The sequence below is a fragment of the Labrus bergylta genome, chromosome 16, assembly GCF_963930695.1.
Source record: "Labrus bergylta chromosome 16, fLabBer1.1, whole genome shotgun sequence".
Lineage (NCBI taxonomy): Eukaryota > Metazoa > Chordata > Actinopteri > Labriformes > Labridae > Labrus > Labrus bergylta.
The window spans coordinates 13,854,856-13,877,669 of NC_089210.1; the positions used below are offsets into that span (position 1 = coordinate 13,854,856).

The 22,814-nt window shown below is 39.2% G+C and overlaps 1 protein-coding gene across 1 annotated transcript; it reads left to right on the top strand.

Moving 5' to 3' along the window:
• Nucleotides 1–433: 433 nt before the first annotated feature.
• carhsp1 (calcium regulated heat stable protein 1) lies at nt 434–22,127 on the top strand. The gene is made up of 5 exons (XM_065965041.1): nt 434–637; nt 18,021–18,187; nt 19,497–19,605; nt 20,257–20,379; nt 21,342–22,127. Exons 2-5 carry the CDS (start codon nt 18,103–18,105, stop codon nt 21,502–21,504), a joined length of 480 nt encoding a protein of 159 aa, XP_065821113.1. The 5' UTR covers nt 434–637; nt 18,021–18,102; the 3' UTR covers nt 21,505–22,127.
• Nucleotides 22,128–22,814: the final 687 nt, after the last annotated feature.

Sequence of the window (22,814 nt, forward strand, 5' to 3'; positions counted from 1 at the left end):
TGCAATCAATGCCTCAAGGCAGATTTGGATTGGTTGGACTAATCTGGATAATATTACTTAATAATTTTTCGACATTTTGGAAAGATAAACTATTAAACTAAGGACCAACAAATCTATTTCTTATCAAAAACTTTTTTTTTTTCAATCAAAAATTATTTAAATTATAGAGGATTGTTCTTTTTCATGGGCAATGTGCTAATTTGTTTAATGTTTCGTGTAATAATGAACATATCAATATGCTTTAAAGACTACTTCAACTATCGGTCGAAAAACAAATAGGCTATGTATAATAGTCCTTTATTTAAAGACGATATTGGAACTGCGTGTTTTTTTTTTTTTACGGTAGGCTACACTGTGTGTTTCAGGTCGCACTTTACCGTTCGTTACGGTAAAGAGCTCACAGGTGACATCACTGTGAACCAGTAACGCCCATTCAGAAAGACACAGGAAAGAGGAGAGCAAGTATTACTACTCTGCTTTTACTCTTCCCTACTAAGCTCTATCCTTGTCACGTTCAGGCACAGCGGAGGAAAAACAATACGGACTCAACTTAACTGCGCTCCAATTTTCCTTCAGTCTTGGACTCGTTTTCTACGGCTCTACAACATCTTTCAGTCGTGAAGTTGGAGAAACCAAGGTTAGTATTATACTAATGAACTCTAAGATGTGTCGAATCCAATGCTTGAAAGTTAATTCTTATCACAGCAAGCGGTCAACTTAAGTTACATTAAGTCAAGAGGTAGTCTGAATAACTGTGGTCAAATAAAGTAAGTTTTTTTATTTTTTATTTTTTTTAAATGAACACATATGTCCTGGGTATTGGATCATCTTTATACCCTAATACATAGTGCTATCTGCGTGTGTCTGTGGCGTTTATGTCCTCTTTCCATTGCGGATTGAGTTTCCCTGGCCCGTTCTGTTTCCATTTTCCTGAAAGGTGGAGGGGAAACAAATACCCTAAGCAAGGGAACACCAGCCAACAACAGAAAGAAATAATAAAAAAAAAAAACTTGTTTGTATGCGTCTACTGCAGCCTATACTCTGTGTCATCCAATTACCTCTTCGCACAAGTCTGAGTCCATGCTGTGTGTGTTGGAAGACAGAAGAAGCTTTCACTCAGAGACTTGAAAAGGATTGCTCTCATCGCAAACCTTTCATTCGGAATTAATGAAGTGCTGGACGATGTGGGCGCTTAAGAGCTGTATGTTGCCAGTGTCCATCAGCAACTCATTATAGGATGAGGGTGTTTGTGTGTGTGTTCATGCTTGTGTGCATTAATCACACGAGTAGAGGTGGAGTGAAGCCTTTGTTTATGAGTCCTGCTTCAGATCTGTTGATGGTTGAAACAAACAAAAAAAAATGTCAGCTGATTTTCTATATGTGTGAGCATGTTCCCATGTTGGGTGTAAAAAAAACAAACTGTAATCTTTGTAATGAAAGGTAGGTTAGAGACGGTGTTTTATGACACGGTTTCAGTCAGGATGTGGTTGGCTCTAAAGAGGTTGAAGTGCCCCCCTCCTCCTTCCCCAGTTCTGCATGCAGATTAGCAATACATGGATTTACTGGTCTGACTCTGAAATTCATCAGATGACTTTTCTTCTGGTTCACTCAATCACTGTTGAAGTGGGTCAGTGTGAAGAACCTGCATCGATTTGACTGTGTTTGGGGGCCGACGAGACTTTGAGTACTGAGAAAAATCTAAGGTTTCCTTTCCATTTTCCATTTCAGGCATTCAGTGGGTGTTTTATTCAAGTGCACATCATCGTCACACCAATGAATAGGGTAAAACAACCCTTGGTCTTAGTGCAGTAGTTCTCTTTTTCACGCCAAGGACTCACTCCAGTAACTTCTCCGAAGCGTTCAAACATTTCAAACTTAGTTCTGAAGGACTTTGGTAACATAATTGATTTTAAAGCTTTAACGATTCCAGCCTGAACCTTAGCTGTTACATATCACACATGGCAAAATCCATACAAGAGGATGGGACAAAACATAAAAATAATTGTGAGTGTTGTGCAGTTAATAGCAGGCCTGTGGTGTAGTTTTGTGTTCTAGTATTTCTTTTAATGAAAGTACTAAGTGGCAGGTGTCAGAGTCTGCACTAACCACTCCGGGCTCGTTAGCATTGTTCGTTAACTATTTGATTAGTCAGCTGGTGAATTAGCGTTTGGTATTGACGGAGTGAAAACGCAGCGTTTGCTGACTCACCCCTCTCTTACTCAACCATTTTGTCCAAATGTAAAAAATCTGGCTCCACCAAAAAAGGAAAGAAAAACCAACAGGATATTAGACTGCCGAGGCTTTAACACTGCAGTGATGGGTTATCCTGGTGTCTAAGTCAGAAACTATTCATCATTCCACACAAGCGTTGTGGTTTAACGTGAAGAACAGTCAATTCAGTTTTATTTGTAGAGTACAGTTTCTACAAACCTGAACTCAGTTTACTTAAAGGAGCAGTATGTAAGATATCTAGTCAATTAAATCAGAAAACGACCTTACTGTGTCATCAGACGTTAAGGAAACATGCTATGTTGTAAGTGCTGGCTTCTCTGACAACAATGCAGCAGCCAGTTTGTCCTCCTTCTGTTTCCAATCCAGTCCGGATTATTTTGTTTTGTTCTGACGAGTGAAGGCGATTTTAGGGCAAAAATTGCAAGAAGACAGGGAACTAGACAAATAGCACAACCAACATCGACACCACAACGAGAAGCTCCAATCACCTCGCCTTGTTGCGAGAAAAAAAAAAAAACATTTAAAGGCCAAACCACACTGACAAGTGGGTTTGCAGCCCTTAAAGGAATCTTTTTCAGTCATAATTTGTCTACAGTCTCATTTTGTAAATAAATCGTGAGAGAATCGTATCGTATGGTGAGTTAAGTGAATCGTTACATCCCTAGTGAAGAGTGTAAGTGGCCTTCTACATTCAATTTTAGGATTCTTATGTACCAAATGACGTCCATGACATATGACATCTAATCTCACGTAATCATGACATTTTTTACAATGTCAAATGCACACAATCTTCATCGTCCTTGTATGTGTGAAGTGGATCATAAAGTCTGTGTTGTTTATCGTGCTCTTACAGCACTTTAAAGGCCTACTGTGTGTTTTTATGACTGTGTGTGTCTTTTACAGCCCTGTATAGTGGTGAGATGGAGCTTGTTGTGAAGGCATTACATGTTGTGCAATATGAACTGTTGTAAAAGTCCTCTGTGGGCACTGGCTGCAGCCAGGCAATAAAGCAAAGATAATGAGATGGGAGGGTGAGAGATATTTGAATGAGAGCTGTTGAATTTGGAGAGAGGTTTGATCTCAAAAGAGTGAACAAGAGATTTATTGAAGCAGAAGAAGAGGGAGGAATGTAGAAGGGAAGAGGAGGAGAGAAAGTCACTATCTTTCTTTAAACACACTCCATAAATGATTGTTGGGCACATCATTCCAAATCTAAGAGGGAATAACCTGCTGTTATAGATCTGCCTAGAATCTTCTAGAAAAACCTTCAGTTCGATATCTTGACCACATTGCAGAAATGTGTTTTCCCTTCAGCAGTATCCCAGAGACGTCCAACACTGAATCACAGTTCTAGATCTTCCCAAACGTTGAGTTCAGGGTCCTGTGCACACCAGTTAGAGCATAACCATTACTGAACTGGATTCATTATCTGGTGGAACTGCCCAGTCGAAACAGGAAACAACCTCCCTGCTGCCACATTGGAAGAGCACTTTCTATGCTCTTAATATGAATAGGAAAACAAAGGTAGAAGTGAGTGCTGCACTGGGTCAAACATTTTTAGAGGAATCAGGTTCTCTTCAAGAACAGGGGACACAAGTCAAATAGCTAATACAAGCTGTCCTGATGACAAACAAAGTTTGAGGTGTAGAAAGGCAGTCCAAACTGAAAGTCAGAGGCACTCTGATGTGATAAGGATGAAGCAGGAGGCTGTAGATAGAGGTTATAGATATAGGTTCACTTCCTTGTATTATGTTTGAATCATTCATGTCATTAAACTGTGTTTATGTGAGCACAGAGTTAATGCCTGTGTGTGGATAAGTAGATGTGTTTGGTCTGCCTAAAGGGAAAATTCCACACACATTGTATGTCTGGAATGGCGCCTGGTGGCATCTCTGTTCTTAACTCGAATCCACTGATGGTTATACTTGGAAGTTAGCTTAACAACATTGCTCTCTGCCGAACCTGTCCTGTAAGTGATACTCCTCAAACGTTACATGTTAAATAGAAACTGGCTTAAAAATAGACTGCACACAATAGATAAATAAAAGTACTGTACGTAACATCTGAATAAGCTGAGTACACATCTGTCTGAGCTTGAAAAGCTTCATATGCATCCACTGTGCTAATGATGTTTAAGCATTGAGAGAACACGCTCTGTGTTGACAGTTTTCCATAAGCGGTCACTAATCTCAACAAGACGACGTTTCAGTCAACTATCCTGTAAATGTTCACATAAACTGCCCTTTTATCTATGTAATACAACTTGTTAAAGGTTTTTGGCAACCCTTAAGATCAAGTTTCTTTGGAGTAGGGGAGTCCTGTGAGAATAATTCTACTCCCATTTAAATGATTGCTGACAGCAAATAGATAAAAACACACTGTCTGAGTGAGTAGACCACTGTGGCTGCGGGTGTTTGGACAGCCCTATAGATAATTATTTCAAGAAGTTGGAGGCAGTCCAGAGGACTCTTAAAGTCGGCAAAGCAAACCACAGCATCTATGAAGATAAGCTTATTAGGTGTTGGAATCACAAGAGGCCCTACGATGCGATATTTTCTCGATACTTGAGTCACGGTACGATATTATTGCGATTTTAAACATTTTGTGATATGCTGAGAATTGCGACACAATATATTGCGATTATGCTTTTTTTAACTCCATATTATGTCTACATCGCGGCCAGCGACTAGCGGCCGACTAGCACGGCAGCTAGCGACTAGCGGCAAATGGGTGAAGTATCCCTTTAACTGAACACAAACATATATGGAAGACGGTAAGATTGCAGTTGTTTTAACAATGCCACTTTAATTAATTAATTAATTAATTGTGCAACCCCTTCAGCAATTAAAAATTTAAAAAATCATATTTGCTATTGATATAATAAAAAATATCGATACTTGGTGGTCATGAGATGATATAATATTGCCACACAAAATATTACGATACTATGCGGTATCGATTTTTCGACCCAGCCGCTTTTATTAATCCCAAGTGGGAACTATTTTTTTCACTCTGCTGTGCTTTGCTACACAAACATAGGCCTGGAAATACAGATACATCCACAAACAGGCTCCTATGGACCTGCCGTAATGGAGATACTGTATGTCGGAGGGAGGGGCTGCACAGGAAAGCGTGCCTGAGCAGTTGGGGCTTCTGTGCCTTCCTTAATGGCAACTCGTCAGTGCCCAAGAAGTGAACTGGCATTAGAAAGCCCAATTTCCAGACTTCAAGCTGGTTCAAATTCAACAATGGCAATCCCCCAGTTCCCAACCTAAGCCCCTGAAAACTGAGCTACTAACCCTAACCCTAACCCATAATCAACACAGATGTATTATGTGAGACAATAACCATGTTGGTAAATTGAAACATGTCCTCACACGTGGCTCTGAGGTTCTGTACCATTAGAGGTGTCCTATTACACTGTGGGAAAGAGGTGTTGTTCTGCACAGCAGCGTATAAACACAGACAGCCTGGCTGAGATGGGGTGGTGTTACTGCACAAAAACAAAGACGGACACAGCAGCATCAGGTACCACTGTTGGTTTATACAGGTTGTGTTGGTAAATGCGGCGTTTCCTTGCTTCCTGTTTATCTGCAGCAGGTACAGTTCTCCTACACAAATCTGTGTGCAAATCTGCTTTTGTGAAGTTTTGCACTCTTGCAATTTGAAATCCATCAAGTATGTTTTTGCTTTGCATGAATTGCAGCAGTTGTAGCAATGGAACCTTTCATGTTTTTTTTTTTTATGTTGGCTGAACATGACCCTGTTAGACAAAGGTAAATAAGGTGAACTAAGCCTCTTTCACACATTACTGTACTTCTGAATATGTCCTTACATTTCGTGTAGGGCTGCATGTGTAAATGAAAATGCCAAATTGATTGGGCATGGGTGACGACGTTCATATCATGTGACAAACCAGTGGCATCTTATATGGAATGAGGCTGAATGGGGCTCTGTTTTTTTTTTATTGCCAGTATGTTCTTCTCTGCTCTTACTTTACATAGCTTTGATATAGAGGGAAAACTGTTATTATAGTGTTGTACTGTGTAGTATTGTTTCATCCGCCAGCTTGGATATTTTCTAAACATACCGCTGTGGTATGTCAGGGGCTGGCTGTCCTTGAAAATTTTCAAGAAAAATGTGTGACAAAAATTCATGTGTGAAAGGGGCAATTGTGTAGTAATTTTGGGAACCACTTTCAGTGAGAAAATAACCAAGAGGGGGTCATTGAGCTCCTCGCTAGAAATCACACATTGAAATAAACACTCTCTTCACATTTAGTGTCATGTCAGTGTACGACACATTTTAACTTGATTCTTGGGTTATTAGTAAAAATCGATCAAGGTCAAAGTGCTCTAATAGTAATCAGGGGGTTTTAACTTGAGCAGCTATAATACCATGCAGAATTGGAGTTCATTGTTTTTGTGTCTTTGTCATCCATTAATATATTTAACCTACTCAGTAAATTATTGGATGTCTCCTCCTTCTCCCATCAGCACAGTGAGGATGTGATAGGTCATCCTGGTCTGGACTGGACTTGAGTCCTGTCAGTGAAGAGCAGTGATTTCACAAGCCCTCAGCACTGAAAGAAAATAAGTGGGAGGGTTTGAGGCAACGTGATACATTTGAAAGTAGCACAAGTTTGCATTTAAGTTCTTCTGTACTTTACAGGACACTGATACGAGTCTGCTGATTAAGAGTCAAACAGGGAACATCAGTATCTTGTGTCATTTTTGGGTAACACAACACTGAGGAGAAGAGAGAAGCCTGTAATGTTTATCATGTCAGCTCTGTTGATGATGCTATAACAAGAGACATCTCTCTTTTCCTCTTTGTTGTCTTTTCTCCGTTTGTATTTGTTTTCCTTTGTGTTTGTCTGTCCTCATCAATCACTTTTTCTTTGGACTCATATTTGATTTCAGATTTCAAGGCTTCTTCTGTGAGCAGTGCAGCCTAAACTGTCTGAGCGCTGCAGCTTTTTAAAACATTACGAGTTACAATGTTCTGAAGTAATTGTTCTACACTTTACATCAATTGTGTTGTGTAAGACCAAGGCGAGGCAAGTTTATTGAACAAGCACTAATAGAGCAGTTCAGAGGGTTTAAATGAAGAACATTAGGCTCATCAAAACAATGTGACAGTGATTCAAATTGACACATTTAAATTCAAAATATATTAAATTCCAAAATAAAAGAAATGTGAAATTAGGCAAAAATAAGCATAAATAGTGATTGCATTAAAATATTTAAGTTACAACTCCATTAAAGCCGTCTATTGGCTGAGCAAGCTGCTTGACTTCACAGCCAGTAGATTTCCACGTCAAGATGCCAATAAAATGTGTAAAACTGAATTAAACTGCAGTCGTAAATTCAATTGTTGCGATTGTGACATCAAAACTTCCTGGAGTTTCTGTTCTGTTCTGATTTTGTTTAATTAAAATGTTTAAATTTTTACAAAGCTGTCAGAAAGAAATGTATTATATTGGGACTTTTATAACAATCCACACTGAGCAGCTCAAGGTTTCCTTTCTCTGGTGATTAGTGTGGATGAAACCTGGCTGCTTCCTCTTTCCTGCCGTTTCAGGAAGTAGCCATCACTACCCTGAGGGGGGGAGGGCCAAACAATGGGAATGAGGGGCAGACCAGAAGGGGGCCAGTGGAAAGGGAAAGGAGGGGAAATCAAATGAGTGTATCCCACTGTTATTGTCAAAGTACAGCAAACATAACACAGCATGTAGTGTCATGTCCTCATATAAATGTCCTAAAAATAACAGAGCCGGTAACTTAAATACACAACAAAAACAGGTTTAGTCTAACAAATTGACAAGTGACAATATTTGTTCACCTGGATACTCCCATATACAAACTGAATAGAAGTAGGTCTTAATGAACTGCATAAATATGTAACCTGTGAAAACTTCTGACAAGTTTGTGTGCGTCATCATTTATTATTTTCCATTGTTCAGATTTGGATCAAGGGATTTCCATGATGTCAAAGGTCAATAATAAAAGATAGGGTCAGCAATTGTTTGATCAAAAACACCACTTGGGCTCCTGTAAGAGGCAGTGATATGAATAAATCACAAGTCATTATTTTGATTTTTATGCATGAAATGATTCATCTTCATCAATATGTGGAGAGCAAACAGGCTGAACACTTACAGCTCGGCCAATTTCATATTAAAAGTTATTTTACAATAACAGAATTTTGATTAATAAAAGAAAAGGAAAAAAAACAATTAAAACACACACCTAAGACAAATGCTCCCACAATAGTCTTCAGTCCTTTCAAGAATCATCTTCACACCCATACTGGAGCTTTAGTTGATTGGCTTGATGATGGTTTTGATTACAAGAGAGACATTATTGTTTATCCTCGCTATCCAAAGTGCTTAATCTGAACTTTTAGAATATACATTTGACAGCACACATTATAGGCTGTATCATGTGCATGTCAGATACTTTGTAATGATAGTCTAATAACTCTTTTGAAGTCCATTGAGTATGTTATGTTAAGTAAAGTCCATCACTCCACCCTGTCACATAAATACACAACAAAGTTAAACTATAGTTTGAAAATACCCGTTCAAAGCAAGTAGAGCCAATACATTGTAAATTTTTGTGAAAAAACAGATTATGTATCATTAACACTGTAATAACTTTTATTACTTTAATCTAAATTATTCCAAAAGTAGGAAAAATTCAAAACTAGGGCTTTTATTAATATGTTTACAGTAAAACCTGCGTAGTATCCACATGTTAGCAATGCGAGCATATGACTTTGCCGTCAACAGGCCGGTGGATCACTGCACAGATTAGTGTATGATATAATCTGATGCCCTCAGGCGACTCTGTGAGCCGGTAATAGTAACCTTTCAGTTGCATAAAGCTGAATCTTACATGAAGTCACATTGACAGAACCATGGTTCATGGTCAAGATATAGGACAAAGGTGTATCCTGGGGGGGGGCGGGGGGGACTTTAAAGAAGTCCAGGGAAGGAGACTGGTGATGTTAAATTCAGCTTTAACATTCCACTTTCATAAATGAGTTTGTGAGATATAGGAGATATTGCATTGACGCACATTAACGGGTGAGTCATCATTGTAGGATCAAGAACATTTTTTGCTGTCACATTTGGCCTTGCATGTATGAAAAGGACCCACAACACACACACTTGAACACACATACCTGCCCACATTGACTTCATGCACACAGAGAACTCGATATAATTGGCTGTCTCCATGTTAGGTTAATGCTCCCTGCCTTCAGTGCTCCAACACTGCGCTGCATAATGTGTCTGAAGCAGCCTCTCTCTTTCTTTGTGTTGGTGCATAGAAGTCCTTCATAACCTGGAGCTGTTAACAACCCTCCCCCCTCCTCCTCATGTTTTTCACCTGCTGAACAACGGAGACGCCACAATGACTGGCTGACATCAGCCCGAGAGGCTCTCAGGCAAAAATAAAAGCTGCTGAGACAGGACGAATGGGTCAAGATAGACGTAAACATGAGTTTGGCCTGTCAATGTGAAAAAATATATACATTATTTATTCTATACTTTAAATATTCATATTCATCAAGAAAGATAATTTGATCATCCTGCCAGTTTGAGGAGTATTCTGATAATGACAGTGGCCTGAAGAGAGCAGACAGATTAGATTAGGGTTCCGCAGTCCAAATTACAAACATTGGCGAGAGCTGTCTCCCCCCGCCTCCTCCTCCTCCTCCTCCTCCCTAGAGCGCACGTGGGTTGCCACATTGCAGACACGGAAGCTTCAGTGTTTAGCCAGCTCTTTATCAGCCTTGAGATTTTTTATGCAGTCTAATCTCTTCATTTTTTTAAAGCATCTCCGATATTAATCCTAGTTTTACCACGTTTCTTGTCGTGAAACTTATTAGAAAAAAAGCACAGGCTTTTTAGGTCGGGTAGATCTGAACTAGTTTGCTTGCACCTGTTGGTTTGCTGTGCTAACTGGTCTCATAACTGGCAAACCGAAGGGCTTCCAAAACTGTTGTTGTGGAGGTGCCTTAAACCCGCCTACCTTCTCTGGTTAAAACAAAAACAGACCATTCTGGACCAGGAATCCAAACTTTGGAGGAGGACATACTGGATGCTGCATTGTTGTCAGAGAAGCCAGCACTTCAACATAGCATGTTTCTTCTTAGTGTCTGACGATAGAGTATGTTTATTTTATGATTGAATTCAGTACATATCTTAACATATTGCTCCTTTAAAGCACTTTGGGTGCTTTTTATTACATTCATTTTTGCATCCACTCGTCCCTTTTTCCTTGACTGACGTGGAAATCGTGATGAAGAATCATCCAATTCTTTAAATGCTGCCGAAGGAGATGAGGATAGAGGAGAGAGGAGGCTTCTGGAGAAGCTCAGAGCAATGTCCTTAAAGTATATATAAAGTTTTAAATTTGATATTCCTTAAATAAGGCCTTTAGACTATTGAAATATGGACTACACATTTCATAAAGGTTGTCCTTGTCATGCATCCCTTGCTTTAAGATTAAAAACAGTTATGTCATAGACTACTGTCCATCTAGAAAATGTTCTTTCACAATGTTACACAGCTCTTCTGTGTTACTTTTGCTGTTAGGAAAAGTTACGTTTATCAGGCTATAAACGTTTGCTATGTTGTCAGGATGGCAGGAATCAGCTGTGAGGAATGAAACCAAAATGTTTTTGCTACTAAAAACCAAAAAGCTAACCGTGGCTTGTTTTCTGAATACTTTGAAAAAGAAGCTTAAATCTTTACACTAATTGGCTGTTGTCCTGTTTATTTCCACTATGTAGTATTTGATCTATCATAAGGATTAAAATGATCCAATTTTCTTGTTGTTATGAAATGAAAGATTGTTTAAGAGTGTTAAAGATTGTAGCCCAGAGTCTGAAAAAGCAATTGTAATACACCACATCAGGTGAACTTCATCCCAATCTCTCTTAAATCTAATTTAGTTCATTTGAAGCTCTTTCCTGAAGTTGCCACTGGGTCATCTTTTCCTTGTTAATTCCTTTGTTTACCGGGAGGATGAACAAGGAACAGAGTGGACGTGTGAGAGAGCTTGAGGGAGAGAACCAGAGGATTGAAGGGGATAAAAAAGGCTTGCAAAGAAGAGAGAGACATGACCGTGTTAAAAGTTGCAGCTCCTCAGCAGATGTGATGTTCTCCTCACTCTGAGTTTTCTCAGGTTAATTAAAAAGAAAAGACAGTTCCCAGTGTCAGATATGAAACAGTGTTTTTGTTTTTCTTGCATCCTCTTGGCTCAAACGTGGTTTGATTGTCTTCATGGTCAGCTACCACTCATAACTAGTCATAAAAGCTTTTGCTATGTGAATTCAAAGTAGCAATGAAATCAAAGCTGTCAATCACACAGACTTTCTGCATTCTTTTTTTCTCACACTCCTAACTACGTTTCTCTTTCCCTCATCTAGCAGCTGCAAGCCCTCAGCAGGATAGGAGGTTACAGGACTTCCTGCCACATAAAGTGACATCCTCATTTAACAATGAAAAGATTTGAAGACCAAAAAAAATAACTAGATATAATGTAAATACAAGCATAAAGTCTGGAAAGTAAAACAAAGATATGAGCTGTTAAACTACATGGAATTACATTTTTGAGATACACAAATGCATAAAAATCTTAAGAGCAGTCCTCCTGAAATTATTTTCAGGGGTTCAGCTTTAGTAAAGTCCCACATGGTGTTACTAAGCCACACAATGTTGGTCAACATATTGGAAATGCTGACTCCAACTAACTTCTGTCAAACCAAGAAGTTTAGTTGAGGTAATATTTTGGTTATAGAAACAAGCATATTCAAACCATAAAACCAACACAAACAAAGCCCAAAGTTTAAGGTAAAAAATGGGGTTAAGATAAAGTTAAGCCTAGCCTCCAGGCAAACCACTACAACACCCACCTGTGTGTCAAATAATATATTATAATATAATTTAAGATACATAAATAAAAATGTGAGGAGTCTTAGTCGATTTTTCCCCTGGCAAGAAACATGCCTCTTAGTCAATCTAGGAGCAAATACTTGTCTGTTTGTCTTAGTGACTGTTAATCTATTTGAAGTGTTACAAGCTGGGCGTTCCACTTTAAGAAAGGTAGCCTTAGGGGGGAATTATGCGGTGTTGTATGGCAGGTTTTTCTAGGGGGAAAACAGTAGTCAGCAGAAAGCGTGAAGATGAGGTCATGTTATAGTGAAGCGGGAATCAACAGGGCCTTCAATAATGTTTTCTTTAAATAAAACTCCTGTTCTGTGCAAAGTTACCAGCCAGGTTACATACACTGAAAGAACATACAGAAACTAGAGGTATGCTAAGTACAGTGGACAGAAGCTGTGGAGGGAGGATACATTTTACTTAAATACATTTTCAGTCGCCTTGTTGGTTTTACGGATGCATTCAGAGTTAATACTGCTTTTGCTGCAACCATTGACAGGTAGCTTGTTAGATTTATATTGCAGTTGTTGTATTCTGACTTTTTTTTTTATTTTTGTGGCAGACACCTGAAAATATCAGTCCTGAAAATATCCTCACATTTTCTGGGGTGGAGTGCATGTGTGAACAATGTAAAGCTTTAAATAAAGACTCTTTGTCAATATTTTGTCAGAGAAAGGCCGGAGAAAAACTTGTTTGTGAGATGAAATCATCCAGAGATCAGATCTGCTTCAGGCATGCAGCTGCTGGAGTCTTAACAGTAAAGCAGGACAACAACAGTATTGTGTGGCGCAGCTATCTCCAGCTTTGATTCCACAGTCGAAATGGATACGCACAGCTTGCACAGCTCTGTGTGATTAAAGAACGAGTTTGAATTTTGGGAGAAAACGCTCCCAACTTTCTCTGTGAGAGTTACACGAAAAGATTGATTGAAGAAAGATTAGCACAAAGACAGGGTTAAAAGTCATGACCTTGCTCTGTACTCATAACAAGTCCAGGACATGACTTCCTATAATGTTCAAGCTGTCATTTCAGCCCCCTTTGTACGATGGAGTGATGATGTGTTAAAACTGTAAGTGGGAGGGGGATAGAGTCAGGCCAGGGGTCCTCAGTCTTATGCTGAGCTAAGTTAAACCCCCTTATTATTAACTGCACAGACATGAAGGTGGTTTGCTTACTAACGCAAGAAGGCATGAAATGATTTTTCAAAATATGATTAAACTAAAGCAAAGCTAAAAACCTGATTCTGTGGGGGGAAAAGCCTTGGTGTGTTTATCATTTTAGCCGCTCAACAAACCAATTCAACTTCTTTTTTAAATGATTTATGAACTGCTTTTACTACCTCATAAAACATAAATCCTGTGCTGCTTAAACAATCATTGTCAAGCGATGTCAAGGACTATCCCTGTACAAATTAAAATCGTTTTCAAAGTGAAGCAGCTTTAGATGAATGGCTTTAATCTGGTTGAAAGTGCCAGACTGTAACTCTGAACCCCCTGAATGACTCTGCCTGGATTCAATACAAGTATTACGAGCCTGTGGACTGTGGTCATACAATAGACTCATCACGTGCCAGTGAGGTGCCCTAAAGGTGTGTGTGTGTGTGTTTATGTGTGTCTGCTATTTGCTGTATCAGCGGGGTCTCTGGGTTGAGAGGGGTTTTGGGAGCTCTATCATGGAAAGTTCCATAGGACAAAGGTGAAGCATTGAGCATGTGCTTTAATTTAAGCTTTTAAATACTATGACATTTGAAGCTACAATATATATTTTTTTAATTGTGTAACTTACAGTATATTCATAAACCCGATTGAACCTTCATAATACCCATCAGGGTACCCCATGCACACAGTTTCAGTAACAAACTGCAAAAATTAAATCAAAAGTCTGTGACACTCTGAAAATAACTACTATTTTATATTGGGAGCTGAAAATAACTTTACTATTTTATATTGGGAGCAAACAACACTTTTTGTCTGTGGGAACCTTGATTGAGAATCCTCTTTTATCCTTTCAGTACCTTATCAGTTCAATCATTTCATTTATTATTATTACTTTGTATCTGAAATGAGCTTGTCCCTAAGCTGAGTATTCAAGGGAATATTTAATAAATTCATCAAATAAATAGTAGTCAGTGGTTTTTATGATGAAATCTTAACCAGTTGTGAGATCTTAATCTCACACAGTCAAATATTTTCATTAAACCAAAAACACATCATATCATATTTGTACAATCTAAAAAAATGTAAATACTCCTTAAATGTTCTCTTTAATATCTGAGGGACTGCTACTTTTCTTCATCATTAATTATATATAAAAGACAATCTATCGATTTTGAGCTGATCAAAGGAACCTGAATGTGGCACTTCAGACTAGGAATCACAACAGTATTTTTGTTTGTTTTTTTTTAAAGCCAAAGAAATCAAAAATGATCTGCAAAGTAATCAATAATGAATGTCCTCCTTTGGTCTCCTGGGTTTGATTTGTTAAGATTATTGTCAACGTAGCTCGTGGGGGAAACTACTTTAACGCTTAAACAGCAGCCTTGAATGTGCCACCAAAATTTTTTTTTTTCAAAATGATTCTTTGTTTGCATTTTCAATGCCAAAGACATGTTCAGAGTACAAGAATACCAATCTATTAATTAACCTTATCTCTATATACCATTTTAAGATAAACTGCAAAAAGCAACTGGTCTGAAAAGCAGGAAGTCTATTGAAAACAGTGGGTTTGACTGGGAGAACTGTCAGAATGACCCTTTAAAGCAGCCGGCAATAGAGACTTCACAGATTAAATCTGTTCTCAGCTTATCATGTTTACTAAGCCTCCCTGTGGCAGTATCTCCTGTTATCTTCCACTTTTCCGTTCTCGTTCTCCTCCCCCTCTGTGCTCCTTATAGACCCTCTCTCTCTCTCCATGATGCTGTATTTTCTCTCCATGCCTGTTCATGGTTTATTTTTCTTTTCTTTTTTGATCTTTTCAGTTGAGTCTTTTAATGAAACCTACATGAGAGTGCCTTAAATTTACATCCCTTACCCTTATTAAAAGCGCCTCAGTGCAAACACTTTATTAAAAAGTGTATATTTGTGTGTTTTGTTTGTCAGCTGTAACCTCCTCCAGCAGCCAGGAAGCAAACTGTCCAGAGAGGCAGAGATTACATTAACCTCAGGCCTATTGAGTTAAGATGGATCAGACGCTCAGCTCACTTGGCTCTGTGCTGGGAATCTATAAAATGAATTTAGGCTTGGATGTGAGTAGCTGTAACAATATTGTGAATGCTGAACAAACACTCCTGGATACATATACACGCTGACACCCATCCAAGAGTCTCGGGATATTTTAAGTATCAGTGGTATCTGTTATCATGTGTTTAAGAAGATATACTTTATTTATCCTGTGAGGGGAAATTTAATGTTACACTCTGTTGTTGAACATGTTACTGAAATACACACACGTGCACAAACAGGATCTAATGGGCATGCAATAATGGAGACATGTCAGAGTGGCTGCCCATAGTGAGCTCAGCTCCTGAGCAGGGGGGAGTTCAGTGCCTTGCTCAATGGGCACATCAGCAGTGCTCGGGAAGTGACCTGGCAACTCTCCAGCTACCAGACCAACTTACAGACTTGGTCCGCACCAGGACTTGAACCAGCAACCCATCTGTTCCTAACCCAAGTCCCTACCGACCCCCACTGTATGAATCATTCTGTACTCTAAGTAATAACTCTTAACCCGTCCTAGCGTCTTCTTCTTTTATTTTATAATCCATCCTTGTCCACTGTAGAAACCAGATTCCACAAAACAAGTCTTGATCTGTCTTTGTGCTTTATAAGCAAGCAGAATTTTTTCCTTCTTCTTTTGGTCCATCACTGGATAGACACAGAGAGCAACAGGAGTTCCTTTAAAGTGATAGTTTTGAGCTACTGAAGTTTACTTGCTTGAGGTTCTGTTTTTCCTATATGCGCGAACAGTGTGTGCTTTATACTAACCTAAATATATCATAAAACCTCACTCCAAAAATGTGAACAATCACCCTGAAACATCTTCTTTTTAAAAAAATAAATAGAATTCATTGTTACTACATTTTAATTTAACACAAAACTGTTTTCAAATAGCGTTGCATGCGTGAACCCCATCTGCACAATCTTTTTCCCAGAGTGCACTCTGGCTTTTTGCTGCAAGGCCCCTGGTAAATTTAATTTCCAGCTGAAGTCGGGGTGATGACATTTATATCAAGCGACTGGTGTACAACTGGTGCAATCATTGAGCACGTAATGAACAGTTTACTCTGGAGCTTTGATTTACAGGCAAAAAAGGAGTGAGCTGTTTTCTTATGTGTGCATGTGTGAAAACAGCTTTAGTCTTGACATCACTTTATTGCAACTGTTGGAGCTATTTAATTGGGCATAGAATTAGTTTTTGTATTTAGTTTACTAATATTTGGGTGGTGTTGTTTATTTAATTATTCTACACGTTTTCTTTATTTAGAAAAGATTTTGGGTAACGTTTTCTTTTTTGCTAGTTATTTGTTTAGTAAATTTAGTTTTGTATTAGTATTTTGTTAGGTATTTGGGTAATACTGTGGGCACCGGAGATTATTTAAGTCAGAGGCAGGTGGAGGACCGGCATGCACCTGGGTGGGCCTATTGTTTTAACATGTCAAGAGAGGCAGCGGGAGCCACGATTTTCTTTGTTCTTTTGTTTGTTTTCATCAAATAAACCAGCAAAATACCGCAGCTCCTGCATGGACATTGGATTTCTTTTGCCTGCGTACATTACATCCCCCATGGTGCATCAGTGGTCATTTGATTATTTTTGATATTAGTTTATTTAGTTTTTTTTGTTGTTGTTTTGGACAAATGGCCACTACAGCAACCTTGATGCAAAAAAGCCGCTGGATAGAAACGTACTTACTTTAGCGTGCACAGTGAAAACGTAAGAAGAATGTAATATTAACATTTGTAATCATGAACGTTACCTACTCAACGTCCATTTACAGTTTTAGCAGAGATTGTGTGTAACGGGCAGTCACGTGTATTTTCGTCATGCCACCTGCCAATCTATGTCGCTTGGCCAACTTGCATGTGTATTAATGTCTTTTATCAATTTATCAGTGACATGTTTACATTGTGATATTTAGAGGATTGTAGGACATGTTTTAAAGGTTTTGGCGGAATACATTTTGATTAATTTGGTGAGCAGTATTTTGTCAAATCCCATCTGCCAAAATGTCACTTCTTCTTCTATTCTTATTTTTTAAAAGACTAAATGCTCTGGCCAACTAACCAACAATAGGACCACGTTGACACCTAATGCAGCTTAATGAGCTTTTAATATCAAATAAAAATGTAATCTGCCCCTGCACCCCCCCCATCCCCCATTATTGTTGAGAGTCCACGTGCTGCCTGCTCCTCCTGATGATGTCGTTGTGTCTTTTTATCACATGTTTGGTAATCCTATTCATTCCCTTTCTAATTTTGTCTCGACAGTTCCCTTTGATTTAGTAGAATTAGTAGATAGTTGAAGTCAACAGAAATAAGAAACAGTCTTTTCTGCATTTCCCTAATTTCCCTGTGATGTAATGACTGATGATGTCTTACTCTGTTATTCCTGAGCTGAGGTGAATGAGACCACTGTTGTCCCTCTCTCTCTCTGTCGGAGAGAGTCACAGGGTTTTTGTTCTCAAACCGGTGTTACCATAGTAACTGGGGTTCTGGGAATGCCCACAACAGGTCACTCATTCAGGAGTTTAATTAGGGGGTGCTCAGTTTGTGTGTGTGTGTGTGTGCCTGTGATCATTTAAAAGATCATATTTCTCTTTCTGTCCTCCTCTCTGCAGGTCTTAAACATCCTCAGCTGTGCTTCTTCTCTTCAGTGATCCTTCCCCTCCTTCCTCCCTTGCAATTGACTCCACCCCCTCCATGATGTCATCTCAGCCCACACCTATCCAGGGGTCACGACCTGTGACCCCTCCGCTGAGATCTGCAGGATCCCCACGTTCCCTGGGTACTTCCATTTGTTTTTAAGAACTCTGACAGTGTTGAGAGCCTGATGCGGTGTAGGAGCAGAGCAATAAGTAACAGTAACATACAGTACTGTTTCATAAAATGTCTTAAAGGAGAACTATACGCATTAATAATGCACATTAATGTCAGTGCATTACTTGGATCCACAGTCTAAACATCATTGGGGTTGAAATAATAAGTCTGTCTGAAAACAGACCTTACCTGGCTGTCAGGAGGGATCAGGTTAATTACTTGAGATTATAAAAGAGAACAAAAGTCAGGTTACAATGGCTTCAGATTCTTAGGCTTTAACTAAGCTTCCTTCTGTTTCTGGGATGCCCTCGAACAGGAAATAATCAAATTCTATTACATAGTTGAAGCTCAAACATTTTCAAACTCTTTACAGAGCTGCAGCTGCGTCCATAAATCAAAGTGAGAGAGAGAGACTTTTTAACATCGTGGTATTGACTAGTACTTATAGCTTGCTAGTAATAATCGCTCATGACGTTAAAGTTTGTTCCTCCTTAGTTGTTTTGGAAGTTTGTCCAAAGTCCGCGGTAACTCAGAGCAACAGCAGGACTGATTATTTCCAGCATCCCAAACAGGGGCAAATTATTGCATCTTAGAAGAAGGGGAACCCTGGTGGAGCAAATTACAGATCCAGTCATTTTCCACATCTCTGAAGTTTTGGTCCCAGTAGAACCAAAAGTGACTTTATGTAGTATCTCGACTGCACATAAAACAAGGGCTGTCTACCTGTTATGTAGTGCAACGTTGATAATTATCCATAAAAAGTTCCTGTACATGTTGTTTTGCCGATCAATTTGGAATTACCTATAACTTATCTCTAAGTTTAACATCCAAATCTGGGAAAGTAAAAGAATTAAATGTCTTGCCCTCGGATTCCCCGGATGCATCCATGCATCAGAACCTAAGATAATGTAAATTCAGAATAATGAGCGTATGTTGAACTTGTAAACCTGCAGCTCTACTGTTTCCAATCAAGTTCTGTTCTCTCTTTGATGCTTTTATCAGAGCTAAATTGTGCAGTGATTTGTATTTATAAGGAAGTTTTTTTTTTTTTTTACAAGGATGTTATTTTACAGGAGAAATATGAGAGCACACCATATTAGGATTTACTTTTTGATAATCTTTCTGTTTTAACAATTCCTGAAGGGCAGGGGGTTCCTGGAGAGCAAAGTTTTTCAGTCCTAATTTTTCATCTGAGTGGCACACTGGTGATGCCTCATGGTTTCCCCTCTGCAGCTCTAACTTACGTCGTATGATATCACCCTGTTTTGTCCCATCAGAGTCCCTGCAGCCTCCAGCCTACAGGCAAAGAGACCGCTCCCCCTCCCCGATGAGAGGCTACCTCATCCCCAGCCCTCTGCCCACACGCAGAAACAGAACCTGCTCAGCGTGAGGACACACACAAACACACACACACACTGAGTAAACACTGGGGTCGACACACCAGCAAAGCAAATGAAATATTAGTAGCTATGTTAGCAATTAAGAAAGGGTGGCTTTTTATTTCCTAACTTTCTGGTAGAAGTTCAAATGATCAAGACACTATAATCCCACATATGCACATGTTCATGAAACTCTCTGTTGGAGCATTACAAGTACAATTCCATATGCACACATGTTGAATGTCAAGTACTGAGCAAAATCCACACATTTATGGTGACTATTACCCTAATAAAAAAAAAAGTGAAAGTATTGTGTTCTATGTGGTGTACTGCAGACTGCTTTTCAGCTCTGTGTTTTGTGACATCAAATCATCAACAAATGGCTATGTCGAGCTGGTGCAGACAGTGGATACATGTAGACCCTTAAGATCCGGAAAATACAGTGTAAAATGTACATTAAACAAATAATCGATCGACCTCTGCCAATCGATCAAAATCTGCCTTTTTACAGAATCCCCTGAGTAAGTGCTGACATACACTGATATACACTGGCAGTCTTCATCACTTCCTTTTTTCTGTCTCCGACCCCTTCACCATTTCTTCCATCCCTCTGTCTGCATCTCTCTCTCTCTCTCTCTCTCTCTCTCTCTCTCTGCAGGACGGCTCGTGCATCCGAGGGTCCGGTGTTTTCTGGTGTGTGTAAATGCTTTTCCCGCTCCAAAGGCCATGGCTTCATCACACCAGCCGATGGGGGCAACGACATCTTCGTCCACATCTCAGAGTAAGTGTGTCCGTACAGTGAGGATAACTGTTATGGACGAGGAAGGGGTCAGGACATGACTCTGTCCTGTTTGTGAGACTTCAGGATGAGTATGTATGTTGTCCTCATTGCCTCTGATGAGGTGAATGAGAGGGCTGGTTTTGTTTTACTCATTGATATCAAACTGTGTCAGGGTGTGTGTAGGAGTAAAGGGAAACACACACACACACACACACACACACACACACACACACACACACACACACACACACACGCTAGAACAGCAGGAGCTGCAGGTGTGTGTAGGAGGACAGCAGAAATGATCTGATGACCTTCACCACAGGGCCTTTGTTATCACCCACAGGCTTAAAACACTGATGTCAGTAGTGTTTACACCCATGCATGATAATACTTAGACACATAAACACAGTAGCACAAAGTCATTGGTAGAACAGGACTTAGTGGACTTCTGTGGAAACTTTAGATTTTGGTTGCTCTTATTTTTAAAGTCAAGTCTGACTTTAAAAGTCTGAAGGGGGAGAAAATCATGTGTGCTGCAAACTGTACCTCAAGTTTCTGCTGTCTTTCCCCTAAACAATTAAAAATGGAACCAGGAAGTGACACATTTCCTGACTCAGATGAAAATGACGGAAGGTATTAAAGCTTAAATGACTGTATTATTATTGTTGCGTTTCTTTCTGGTATTTTACATTTTCATACTTAATAAAAATATCAATAAACTGTTTCTTTTACAAATATTATTAAAGACATGAATTAAAAGCTGGTAACTGAGCAAAAAAAAAAATACAATTGCAATTTGGAAAAGGTGTTGAATATTTCATTTAAGAAAAAACTAAAACCAGATTAGAATTTTGTGAAGTGCTTAACGCGTGAGAGGCACCCGGACAATTAATTTGCAGAAGGAAAAAAAGAAAAAAACGCTAGCAATCAATATGTCTTATCTCTCCTCCTCTTCCTTGCAGCATTGAGGGTGAGTATGTGCCGGTGGAAGGTGACGAGGTGAGCTACAAAGTCTGCTCCATCCCACCCAAACACGAGAAGATCCAGGCGGTGGAGGTGACCATCACCCACCTCAATCCAGGAACCAAGCATGAGACCTGGGCGGGACACGTTGTCAGCAGCTGAGCGCTGATCCTCGCAGGGCGTGGGTGGGAGGGAATCTCGAGAAAAGAATTGACGAGGGATGGAAGGTTTGAGGAGGGCGGTGTTGGATTGGTTGTTCTGATTATTTAATCCTCCAAAACATGAGGAGAAATCTGAATCATCTCATAGTTTACTTATGTTGGGAGACTTTTGTCCTTTTGGGATTGAGTTACTATAATACAAATGGTTTGACTGGTAAATGAATAGATTTAAAACAACGGTGAGCGATGTTTTTCAGTGAGAGATTTCTAACATAAGGTTTATTGCTTAGATTTGTAGACTCCTTAAAATTTGGTGTTTTTTTTTTTTGTTTTTTTTTAAGTTGATTCCAGCATCTTGTTCATTTCCAGGAACAGATATTGTGAAAGAATTCTGTATAGCAGCACATGAGGAGGAGCCAAGTGTGGTCTCAGTGGTCTCAGTGCTGTGTGAGCACTCCATGTTGTGCGGCACCATCAGGTTTCTTTGCAGCTATACTGTGTGTGCCTACGTCTACCCAGAGAACTGACAGCTCTGTTCGTGCCTCATACTCATACCAGCCTCTCATCTGTGTTTGACTGTGCATGGATGCCTCTCAGAGCGAATAAAGGCTTTTTCAACTGCTACATTTTAGTGGACTCTATTGTTTTTTTTGTTTTTTTTAACATTTTAAGATCTTTGAAAAATAATGATCGGAGTAAGTCTAAATTTGATATGCATTATTGTGAAAGTATTTGTTTCCCTGTAATGGACTTTGCTGGCGTGTCCCAAAAGAGGGTTTTGAATAAAGAAGAAAAAAGTAAATGTGGCTATACTTGCACATGTGATTCATATCTTAAAACAAGGCACTTCATTAGCTTATAGGCAGCCTCCAAAGATTACATATCATTCCTGTATCGCATAAGCCCTCATGCACACCTGAATAAAGTCTCCCCATCATTTATTGAATCATTATACAAAATCCAATACATTAGCATCCAAAGTCTGACTTGTGTTAAACTGGTGATTTAAGGAGTAAATTAAACATGAGGAAGAACTGTACCTATCATATATTATTTCAATAATTTCTGTGTTTTTGTTTCATGTGTTGGCTATTTACATAATCAAAGGTGAGAATACTATCAACCAGGGTGGTTAGTGGTTGCTTGCCACAGATTTATTGCCAAGATTGTAAATAATGTGTAGAGTGTCCTGACCATCACACATAAATATCAGTCGGCCGCCCTCTGCTGTCAACATCTGTCTATTACAACTTTCCAAACAGTTCAGATGTCACATGATCACCGCTTCATGCCGAAAACTCCACTCTGGAT

Excerpts from the sequence above, each read along its gene's own strand:
- carhsp1 (XM_065965041.1), top strand. The coding sequence starts at position 18,103 with ATGATGTCATCTCAGCCCACACCTATCCAGGGGTCACGACCTGTGACC. Across the intron at positions 19,606-20,256 it reads AGAAACAGAACCTGCTCAGC|GACGGCTCGTGCATCCGAGG; the intron begins GTGAGGACACAC and ends CTCTCTCTGCAG. Across the intron at positions 20,380-21,341 it reads ATCTTCGTCCACATCTCAGA|CATTGAGGGTGAGTATGTGC; the intron begins GTAAGTGTGTCC and ends TCTTCCTTGCAG.